This window comes from Eschrichtius robustus, chromosome X, assembly GCF_028021215.1.
Source record: "Eschrichtius robustus isolate mEscRob2 chromosome X, mEscRob2.pri, whole genome shotgun sequence".
Classification (NCBI taxonomy): Eukaryota; Metazoa; Chordata; class Mammalia; order Artiodactyla; family Eschrichtiidae; genus Eschrichtius; species Eschrichtius robustus.
In genome coordinates, this window is record NC_090845.1 from 135,831,853 (window position 1) to 135,843,615 (window position 11,763).

Consider the following 11,763-nt stretch of genomic DNA (forward strand, 5'->3'; position numbering starts at 1 on the left):
AGGAAGGCGTGGGGATCTGCATGGACCAGAGTGCACGAGCAGGCTGGATGAGCAGATTGTCAGAGGCCCATCTCATCTACTCGTGCTACACAGCCACCTTTACCTCAAGTCACACCCACAGCCATGTGGGGGGTCCCCGGCGACCACTTGCTGGGGGGGAAAAAGCCTGAGATTATGTACAGTTGGGTCAGCTTGGTATTCAGGTACGAGCCAAAAATTGACTGCTGTTGTATTACAGCCCCACTCAGGGGTGGATTTAATAGACAATGGTGAAGGAAAATCTCCCGATGGGCCAAATTTTGGCTAATGTTGGATGTTCACTTTGAGCAGAAAGAGAAACGGCCCAAGGTTCAAATATATACAGACGAATGGACAGCAGCAAATGGCTTGGCTGGCTGTTCAAGGGCCTAGAAAGAAAAGGAATGGAAGGTCAAGGACAAGGCTGTCTGGGGCAAAGGCATATCAGTGAGTGGGTGCAAAATAAAAGAACCTTCATGTCATATGTTAATGCCATCAGAGAATAGCTACTGTGGAAGAAGTGCAGAACAATAACGGAGACAAAATGACTGACGATTACCATTAGCCAGCCTCTACATGGGCCATCTCACTGCTGGCAAGATGCGAGCCAAGTGGCTGCGGCGGCGTGGAGAGAATTAATGCATGGACTCAAAAGCAAGGGTTCCCACTGACTAAGGCTCATTTAACTTGTGTTGCCTCCCCAGATCCAACCTGCCAGCAACAGAAACCAATGCTGAGTTTCTCACTGGGCGCTGTCCATCATGGAGACCAGCCAGCTATTCGGTGGCAAATTGCATTGGATCCCTTCCACCCTAGAAGGGCTGGCTCTTCATTCTGAAGAGAAGAGACATGTATTTCAGGGATACGTTAGCTTTCCTGCCTGCAAGACCTCAGCCAGCACCACTGTCTGAGGCCTCACAGAGGGTTTGATTCACTGATGTAGGCTCCCATATGACATCATATCAGACCAGGGGACCACTGTACAGCAAAGGAGGTGCTGGAGTGAGCCCATGACCATGGCATCCACTGGCTTTATCAGATGCCACCCCATGCAGAAACTGCCAGACAGAGAGAGCAATGGAATGACCTCTTAAAGGCACAGCTAAAGCTCCAGCTTGGAGGCAGGGCTCCATAAGGATAGAGGGTCAACTTCCAAGGTGCTGGATATTCATTGATTCAAAGATGGTTCTGTGGCCCCAATGAGAACACACGGGTTTAGGAACCACAGAATGGCAGCAAAAGAACCTCTCTTCCCCCGTGACCCACCCGGGGAGTCTGTGCCGCCCATCCCCACCTGTAGCTCTGGGCTCGGCAGTGCAGAAGGTCCTCACAGCACAAAACACAAGAGTCTCACTGAGTGAGAAGCCAGGGGCGCCGCCTGGGCAACTGGGGCTACCGTACCCAAGGAGCGGCACGCCAGACGAGGAGCCCCCGGGGCACGACCACCAAGGGGGGAGGGCCGTCCCACGCGAAGCGGGCAGGAGTGGGTCACACCCCAGGGCAGCCACACCAGCTGAGGGGCGCGATGCGACGGCCCCTGGGGCCTGGAGAAGCTGCCCCCGATGCAGGTGAGGACATGGAGGGTGAGTGAGTGGGGCTGTGATGGAGATGGGGAGGGGGCGGCCCGGAAAGTACTCGAACCCGGCCACCTGGGGGGTGGGTGCTGCTGGAGGACAGCCCTCAGCTCCGGTATCTTCGGGGAGCGGCCCGCCGGGCTCATGCCCCGCGCACAGGGCCTGGACGCCCCTTTTCCAAAGCAGCCCACTGGCCCTTCTCAGGGAGGCCACGCCCATCCCCAGAGCAGACCACAGCCCCTTTCTGGAGCAGGTCACGCCCCCTTCCCAGGAGAGCCACGCCCCTTCCCAGGAGAGCCAGTGCTTAATGACTGATCAGTACGGAGACAGAGGGGGCCTGGCCGCGTTGGCCCAAGTGGGACAACGAAGAAGGGTCATTCCCGTTCCAGAGCTCCTGGTAGGGCTGGCCTGCACTGCGGCCCGGCTTCTCCCTCCGCCCTCCCCTGCTTTCCCAGATATTGATCCCAAGAACACTCTAAATAAAATTCCTGCACGTTGATATCCATCTCACAGTCTGCTTCTGGGGAACCCAAATGGTGATATTAATTCATATTTAAATGTGCTCTAATTTCATCCATGTCTAGAAATTTCCATGGCATTAGCCTAGGCATAGACCTACATGGCTTTTAGTCATTTAACATTATTTGATGCCTACATCATGGCGTATACTCCTCCCTTCAGTTCATTTGTCCCATCTCCTGGCCGCTTTGAGACTATGCCCTTCCACAGTCATCAACTCATCCCTAGTTTGTTCCCTTCCCCTTTTCCCACTCCATCTCCTTGGTTCTCCTGAGTATACCCTACTCAGTTTCTCCAAAGTTTCCATTGGTTTCTAACAAGACTCAGACCCATGTCCAGAGATAGGTATTTTGACATACACTAGCACAGTACTTTCACTTTAATATTTATGACCAAAATGAAAATATAAGACATAAAAAATGTTTACTAGATCAAGATCTTGGAAGAGCAGAGAAGGAACAGGATCATGAGCACACAGAAAACAAATTTTTCTCTCTCTGAGGGAAGAGTGAAAACCAAAAGCTAGATAAAAGATCAAGATTGTGAGACAGAAACAGAAGGCCTAGGCCCTAGTCAAGTGGGACGTGATTTATGTCTCAGATTCAGGGTAATCTGCACAGTAAGTGACAAAATGTTCCCGGGTTCACAGGTTTTACTCCTTCCTAGCTTATGTGGGTTTTTTGTTTGTGTATTTCCCTTGAGGTTTGATATATAAATCTTGCCAAATATATTTGGCAACAATGTCCTTGACCTGAACTGTTCTTCCACATTGTATCTAAAACCAATCGGAAAACCTATTATATTCCCTGACCCTTGCTTAGAAGAAGTTGAGCAGCTGCAGGAATAGATAATACAAAACTGAATTTTCCCAGATGTTTGTTTCAGACCTTGGCAGAGGTTGTCAGGATGTGTCCAGAGTCAGCTTATCCTGTTAATCAGTATCAAAATAATCTAGACTATAAAATGGTATCATCAAAATAAAAATTCTATCAACTTTTGCCTGGTAAATACATGTGACTGCCTATAAAACAACAGAAAGCTAGATAATAAATCATTTTCTCCATTCAATTCAACTTTACAGTCAGTCTATTATCCACTATACCTCAGCCTGCATGTTAGATGAAAGCTATAATATAAGCACAATGTATTAAGTACAAATATCTCAATATTAATTTTCAAAAAGACCAACATTAATGGATAAATGGTCAATGGTTCATTTAGATACCAGGCTACTGACCATCTGGGCCTCTACTTCAGGATCATTAACACTGCAAAACCACAGGCTTGGATCTCTTCCTTAAACCATACACAAAAGTTAACTCAGTATATCAAAGAACTAAATATAAGAGCTAAAACTATAAACCTCTTAGAAGAGAACAGGTGTAAATCTTTGTGACTTTGGATTTGGCAATGGCTTTTTAGATATGACACCAAAACCACAAGCAACCAGCAGAAAAAAGAATAGATAAATTGGAGTTCATTAAAATGAAAACCTTTGTGCTGGGAGAAAATATTGAAAACAGGTACATCTGAAAATGTACTTCTATCCAGAATATACAAAGAATTCTCAAAACTCAACAATAAGACAACCCAATTTAAAAATGGGCTGAAGATTTGAATAAACATTTTATTAAATAAGATACAGGAATGGTCAATTACACATGCAAAGATGCTCGGCATCTTTAGTTACCAGAGAATGTAAATTAAACATACAGTAAGATACCACCACATAGTCATTAAAATGACTAAAATTAAATACTGGTAACATCAACTGAGAGAAGGAACTAAATTCCAATTCAGCCTGGAAGTGGATTCCCCAAAGAGTCTCCAGTAAGGAGCAAAGCCCTATCAACACCTTGATTTTGGCCTTGTATGATCCTGAGCAGAGTACCTAGTTGAGCCCACCTGGACTTCTGACCCACTGAAACTGTGAGATAATAAATGGATGTTGCAAACTGCTAAGTTTGAGGTAATTTGTTACACAGCAGTAGGAAACTAACAGGATGCTCAAAGTTGATCCAAATACCAAAAATATAACTTGACAACCAAATTAAAAACGTGATTAAAAATCATGCTTCTAAATGAAATCAAAGAGGATATTACAGACTCTACTGAAAACAATGAAAAGAAAACTCTTCATAACATAACCTATGGGATATGGAAAAACTGTTCTCAGAGAAAAACATATAGCTTTAAATGCCTTCACTGTTAAAAACAAAGGACAAAAGAAAGAGAAAAGAACATATTATTTTTCCTAAGATATTAGAAAAAATATAGCATGACAAGCCAAAAGAAACTATCATGGATAAAGATAAAATCTGGAAATAAATTAAATATAAAAAATAACCAGGGACTTCCCTGGTGGCGCAGTGGTTAAGAGTCCGCCTGCCAATGCAGGGGACACAGGTTTGAGCCCTGGTCTGGGAAGATCCCACATGCCGTGGAGCAACGAAGCCCGTGCACCACAACTACTGAGCCTGCGCTCTAGAGCCCACAAGCCACAACTACTGAGCCCGCACACCTAGAGCCCGTGCTCCGCAACAAGAGAAGCCACCACAATGAGAAGCCCGGGCAACGCTACGAAGAGTAGCCCCCGCTCGCCGCAACTAGAGAAAGCCCGTGCACAGCAACAAAGACCCAACGCAGCCAAAAATAAATAAAATTAATTAATTAATTAAAAAAAAATAACGAAGAACAAAAAAAGCCAAAAGCTCATTATTTGAAAAGACCACCCCCAACAACAACCAAAGAGAAATCCCTGATAAACTTGTTCATGTAGAAAAGATAAATAACAAAAATTTAAGAATTTAAGAATGAGAAAGGGCAAATAGCTACAGATAATGTGGAGTAAAAGAATCATGAGAGAGTGCTATATGCAACACAGTGGCAACAAAATTGAAAAAATAAAGGAAATGATTTCCTAGAAAGGTATAAAGTTATTAAAGCTGACTCCAAAAATAAGTTGAAATTTTGATTTGACTAGTTATCATAGAAGAGCCTGAAGAGATGATTAAAGATATTGCAAATGTCACTTGGACCAAATGGATTCATATGTGAGTCTTATCTAACTTTAAAACAATAGATAACTCTAATGTTATTTGAGCTATTTTAGGCAATAGAAAAGGATAGAACACTCACCAATTCATTTGATAAAGCCAATAAAACTTTAATACCAAAATCTAATAATAATAGTAAAAAATAAAGCTATACATCCAGAAAAAAATGAAAACAGTAATTTGAAAAGATACATGTACCCCAATGTTCATAGCAGCACTATTTACAACAGCCAAGGCATGGAAACAACCCAAGTGCCCATCAACAGACAACTGACTTAAGAAGATGTGTTTTACACACACACGCACACACACACACACACACACACACACACACACACACACACAAAATGGAATACTACTCAGCCATAAAAAAGAATGAAATCTTGCCATCTGTAGCAACATGGATGGACCTAGAGAATATTATGCTTAGTGAAATAAGTCAGACAGAGAAAGACAAATACTATATATTTCACTCATATGTGGAATCTAAAAAATAATACAAATGAATGTATATGCAAAACAGAAACAGACTCACAGATATAGAAAACAAACTTATGGTTATCAAAGGGGAGAGGGAAGGGGGGAGAGACAAATTAAGGGTATGGGATTAACAGATACAAACTACTATATATAAAATAGGTAAGCAACAAGGATATACAGTATAGCACAGGAAACTATAACCATTATCTTCTAAAAAGCTATGATGGAATATAATATGTAAAAATACCGAATCACTATGCTCTACACTTCAAACTAACACAATATTATAAATCAACTATACTTAAATTAAAAAATAAAGCTATAGATAAATCCCACATAATAAAGGCACCCAGTGTCTAAAGAAATATTAGCACATAGAACCCAACAATAATCAAATTGTATGAACATTAGATTTTACTCCAAGAATGTAAGGATATTCAATGTCAGGAAGTCTATTGACATAATCTATTTGTCCTCAACATATTAAAGGCCAAAATTCATATGATGCTAGAATGCTGAAAAGCCATTACTAATGAAAATTTTATGGCAAGGAGTAACAAAGGCCACTTATCAAGAACAAACAGCAAATGTTATTCTAAAAAGCAAAATATGAAGACTGTTCCAAGTAAAATCAATAAGATACGAAAAAGAAATAACTGATTAAACATTGGAAAAGAGCTAGAATCTGTCTTATTTTGAATATGATTCAATACACATAGAGACTGCCATGTAAAATTATTAGAATTTATATGAGAATTCAGTAAGGTAGCTAGATTTGAGATGAATATACACAAACCAAGAGCTTTTCTCTATTCTGGTACTTAACATCAAGAACATAGGAGAAAACATTTGATTAACAATAGCAACATAGGGCTTCCCTGGTGGCACAGTGGTTAAGAATCCGCCTGCCAATGCAGGGGACACGGGTTCGTGCCCCGGTCCGGGAACATCCCACATGCCGTGGAGCGGCTAGGCCCGTGAGCCACAACTACTGAGCCTGCGCATCTGGAGCCTGTGCCCCGCAACAAGAGAGGCTGTGATAGTGAGAGGCCCGCGCACCGCGATGAAGAGTGGCCCCTGCTTGCCGCAACTGGAGAAAGCCCTTGCACAGAAACGAAGACCCAACACAGCCAAAAATAAATAAATAAATAAATAAACCCAAAAAACAATAGCAACATATTTATAAAATGCATAGGGATAAATGTCATAATAAATTACTTACATTTATTATATTAATAAAATTTATGTATAAATTTAATGAAATTTAATGAAATAGATACTAATATATATGAGAATTTTATATGATGAATGTTTTTATTCAATTTTTAATGTTTAATGAAAAAGTAAAAAAAACAATATAAAAAAAAATAAGTGGCAAAAGATGTATTGTTTGATAACGGTGCCTTGCGATAGGCTATTGATCTGGATGGAAATAAAACTAGACAGATCCCACTCCCATACCATATACAAAAATAATTATCAGATGAATTGAAGCCATAAATGTAAAAAGCAAAACAGTAAAAGTCTTGCAAGAGAATCTGGGAGAATAAACAAACTTCATGTGCAGAAAACAAAGTCAACAGACAAACAATAAGTCTTTGGCGAAATTGCAATATACATTAGTATATTAATGTAGTCTAACAAAGGGTTAACACTTATAAGAATAAAATAGTTCTCATAATCTAAAAAAAAAATGAAAGAGCCCAAAGAAAAATGGGCAAAACATGTGAATAGTCAAATCTCAAAATATAAACGTAGTAGTCAACAAGCATTTGAAAAGATGTTCAGCCTCATTAGAAATAAAAGGAATGCGATTATTGTAATGATGAAATATCACTCCATACCTACTAGATTGGCAAAAATTAAAAAACAAGGTAAAACTTATTGCTGATGTGAATGCAGGGAGAAGGGCACTCCTATATGTTGATGGTAGAAATGCTTGAAGAGTTCTAGCCTTTTTGGAAATTAAAACTAAAAAGGAAATATTCCCTTCATTCCAGCAATATCCCTCTTGAGAATCTGTCCTATAGGAATAAAAGCATCAGTATGAAAAAAAAAAAAAGCATCAGTATGTAATGATATAGGATATAATGGCCAAAAACCTGGAATAATAGGGAATTTTATTTAGCCCTTAAAAAGATTGAAGTTATGCCAACTGACTTGGACAGAATTCTATTAGGTGTTAGTGAGTGAGAATAGTGTATAATATCCCATTTTTGTAAAACAAACAATGACCAAGAAAACCTTTATTTGCATATATGTGCATACGTGCGCGTACATGAATATATATTACCATACTAGGGTTACCTGACTGGGGATAATCAAGAAGGGGGCTCAAGTAGAAGGAGAGTGGGGAGCAAAGCAAAAAGAACAGAAAAGATTGTAACGTATGTATGACATAACCATATTTAATATTTACATTACCATTATATATGTATTGGGTTTAAATCTTTATAATACACATTTAAAGAAAACAAAACAAAATTTAAAACAAATGACTTCAGCATTCAACTCAATAAGCAAAAAGTTAGATCAACTAAATGAACCAAAGGAAACTAGGAAGAAGAAATGAATTGATGAAAGTAAAAACAGAAATTGATAGAACCAAAAGATGGGTCCTGACAAAAGCAATAAAATCGAGAAACTTCCTGGAAATATTATTTATAAGAGAGGTAAAGAGAACATACACAAACTAAGAATGGAGATATAACCACAGACACAGAACAGTTTAACAATATCACAAGACTATTATGTAACTTGATACCAATACATTATCAAATCTAGGGATAACCGATTGCTTTCTAGGGAAATGCATATAACCAATATTGACTGAAGAAGAGGTAGAAAAATCTGAATAAATCAACGACCATAGATAATATTGGAAAGATTATTTAATACTACTCTCCCCAAATGCACCAGAACCCAGAAAAGATGAAAAGTTTCTGAACTCATGGCTAATACTATCCTTACAGCAAAATTGCGTGTAATATTGATGGGTCTTAGTGCCCTTCTCCCTGTGGAAGCTGGGGGGTAGGCTGAGGGAAGTTTCCTTCTGTCTCTTAGGCTGCTTGCCTCTTCGCCCTCACTCTACTCCACTCTCTAGCTTCCAGAGTGGCAGCATGTGACCAAGAGAAGCAATGGACAAAACAGCCGGAGTCACAGCCCCACCATCCTGACCGGCCCGTCTAGAACAGGCCTTTACCTTGTGTCCACGTGCAGCTCACTGAGCAGTTCACTTTGCATATAGTCCCAGGACAGTTCCACCGCGCCCAGGTAGTATCTTCTGATGGCACCAAAGCTGAAAGGCAAAAGGCACAGAAAGAAGCAGGTGGAGAGCTCTATTTGCATGGCTCTGATTGCTAGAAAATGTTCGACTGGAGAAACGAAAGATTAATTCTTCTCTAAAAATATCTTTGGCTCCCAGGAGGAAAAAGGTAAATTTTGTATGATTTAGTGAAAAGTCCCAAAATTTTCTCAAAGGACTTTAGGGAACTTGACTGGCTGGAGTGACAGCAGCATTAGCGCTCAGCAGTGACGGATAGGATTGCTTCCTTTTTGGCAGTGGGAAGCAGCCACAGGAAGAACTGAGTAGGAAAAGGGAGGCTGAGCTAAAGCTTAACCCGTTCACCTCTGAAAGCGGCAGGGGCACAAGAATGCTGCTTTGCTCAGAGCCTTTGAGGAAAGGAAAGAGGGGGCCGAAGGTGAAGAGGAGCTCCAATCTGTGTTAGTCCTAGCGCGCTCCGCCTTTCTTAGTAGCAGCAGCAGCAAGAGACGCCAAAGATGTTGTTGAAGCTTCTGGAATCCACCTGCACCAGCAAGAGTAACATTCTAATAGTCTCCCTGCTTCTGCCCTTGCCCCCCACAGACACCAATGAATGACCTTTAAAACCATAAAGCAGATCCAGTTACTTCTTTGCCCAGAAACCTCCGCTGGCTTCTGACCTCACTCAGAGTATAATCCTACACTTTGACCATGGCCTAGAGTCTTCCGCATGATCTGCATGTCCCTTCCCCCCACCTCCAAGGTTTCATCTCACTCCGGCTACTGGCCTCCTTGCTCTTCCTTAAAACACCGAGCACACCCTTGCACCTGGACCTTAGCATCTGCCGTTTCCTCTACCTGAAACCCCTTTCCCCAGATCGCCACATGTTTCCACTCCCACATCTCCTGCAAGTCTTGGCTCAAATCTCACCTTCTAATGAGCTCAAATCTGGACCAGCGCCTTGACACTGTAAGCTCTCTATCCCCACCGGCACTACCGATATCTCTCTTGCCTTCATTTGCTTACAGAGCACTCATAACTACCCAGCATCCACGTACCTATTTCCCTTGCATCGTTGCTACCTGATGCTTCTTAAGGTTGTTTACATTTGGCCTGAGTATAGGCTATATCTCCTTACATCAAAATATAGCCATGCTGAGCTCAAGCAGAGAACCTACTCAGTTTAATGTATATTAGGAGGCATGAGAGCCTCCCAAGGGCCTCAAAGTATAGGAGCTAATAAGAACCTTGATCAGGGTTTCTATAAAAAGTGTTACCACGGAGAGTCCACTTCTGCACGGATAGGAATGTGTTTGGGAGCCATTGGCAAGGTATTGTCCAGCTTGGAAACAATCAGGAAGAAGCCCCTTGGGTAAACATTTGCTGAGACCTTCTCTCTGCCAGGCACAAGTTTGCAGAGATAATAGCTGGCATGTAATATATTCCAGGAACTGTTCTAAGTGCTTTCTAATGCAGCAAGCATTCTTGTCTTCATTGTACAGGTGATGAAACTGAAGCACAGAGAGGTTAGGCAACTTGGCCATGGTCACACAGTTTGTAAATTGTAGCATTCAAACCCATTTAATCTGGCTCCAGAAGTCTTGCTCCTAATCCTTTTGCTATACGTCCATGCTTCAGAGATGAATAAAATCCAATTTCTGTCTTCTGGGAGTCATGCTGCAGCGGCAGGGACAAAAAGGTAGACACATAGTCACAATACAGAGTGATAATTCTCTGTCATGTGCTTTACACATTATGTGATTTAATCCTCACAATAAGACTGCAAAGTGAGTACAGATGAACCATCTGAGGGGCAGAGAGGTTAATGGTTTGCCAAAGAGCACACACCTACCCATTTGTCCTAACCAGACAGTGAGTGTCCTAGGCACTGGGTGCAGAGCAGTGAAAGAGAAACAACTGAGAGACCGTAAGCAATACCTGAAAGACAGGAAGACCTTACGTATGTTAGAAGGTGAAGTAAGTACTGTGCCCAAAAGGAAAGTAAGTAGGAGAAGGGGAAGGAGGGGTGTACCAGGCCGCAATTTTAAATGAGGATGGTCATGGAAGGCGTGCCTGAGAAGCTTACATGTTAGTAAAGGGTCTGTGGCTCATACACCGAGGGCTATAGGGAGCCATGGTAGGGTTCTGAGCAGGGGAGGGTCGTGAGCTCTGGCCGCAGCGGAGAGGATAGGCTTTAGTGGTACAAGGGTAGGAGCAGGTGACCTGTTAACTGAGGGCGAGAAACGACTGTGATTTGGGCTGGGACGGAAGCAGTGGAGGGGCGAGCAGGGCTGGATTCATTGTGAAGGTGGCGCTTCTGCTGGTTGCTGACGAACTGGGTTTGTGGGCTTTGAGAAAGAGGAGTTCAGAAAAACAGCAAGGGTTTTGGAAAGGTGGCGTTGCCGTGAACTGAGACGGAGTAACAGCGAAAGCTGTCGCTTGGGGCTGGGGCGGGGAGGTGCGCCGCGGCACGTGGTTAAAGGGCTCGGCGGACCCTGCGGGCAGCGAGCGCTTCCCTTTCCGAGCCCGTCTCGGTCACTGTGACTGCAAGCACTGATAAATACGTGCTCAATGTTGACGTGAACAACCACTACAAGCCCGCTTTCTTTATTTTTAGTAAAGTAAGGAGTGGGGAAAGGCCGCACTGCGGTCCCGCACGGGGAACTCCCTCCCAGGCGAGCGGCGAGGTAGACTACGTGCAACGACGTAGCTCCTCCGCGAGAGGCCTTCCGCGCACGCGCGTCCCGACGCGCCTGGGGGGCGGGGCCGCGGGGTTTGTGACAACCCCCCCCCCCTTGGCGCCTTGTGAAGCGGCTGCGCGCGGGGAAGGGGATAGCCTCCCCGCGCCCCGCC

General features: G+C 42.8%; 1 protein-coding gene across 1 annotated transcript in view; it reads right to left on the reverse strand.

Annotated features, from left to right (window-relative positions):
- The window catches only part of F8 (coagulation factor VIII), a 122,993-nt gene extending 113,810 nt beyond the window's left edge, over positions 1-9,183 (reverse strand). Inside the window, exon 1 of the mRNA XM_068532435.1 lies at positions 8,850-9,183. Coding sequence (XP_068388536.1) covers positions 8,850-8,995 — 146 coding nt within the window. The 5' untranslated portion in view covers positions 8,996-9,183. The remainder of the gene's footprint in view (positions 1-8,849) is intronic.
- Positions 9,184-11,763: the final 2,580 nt, after the last annotated feature.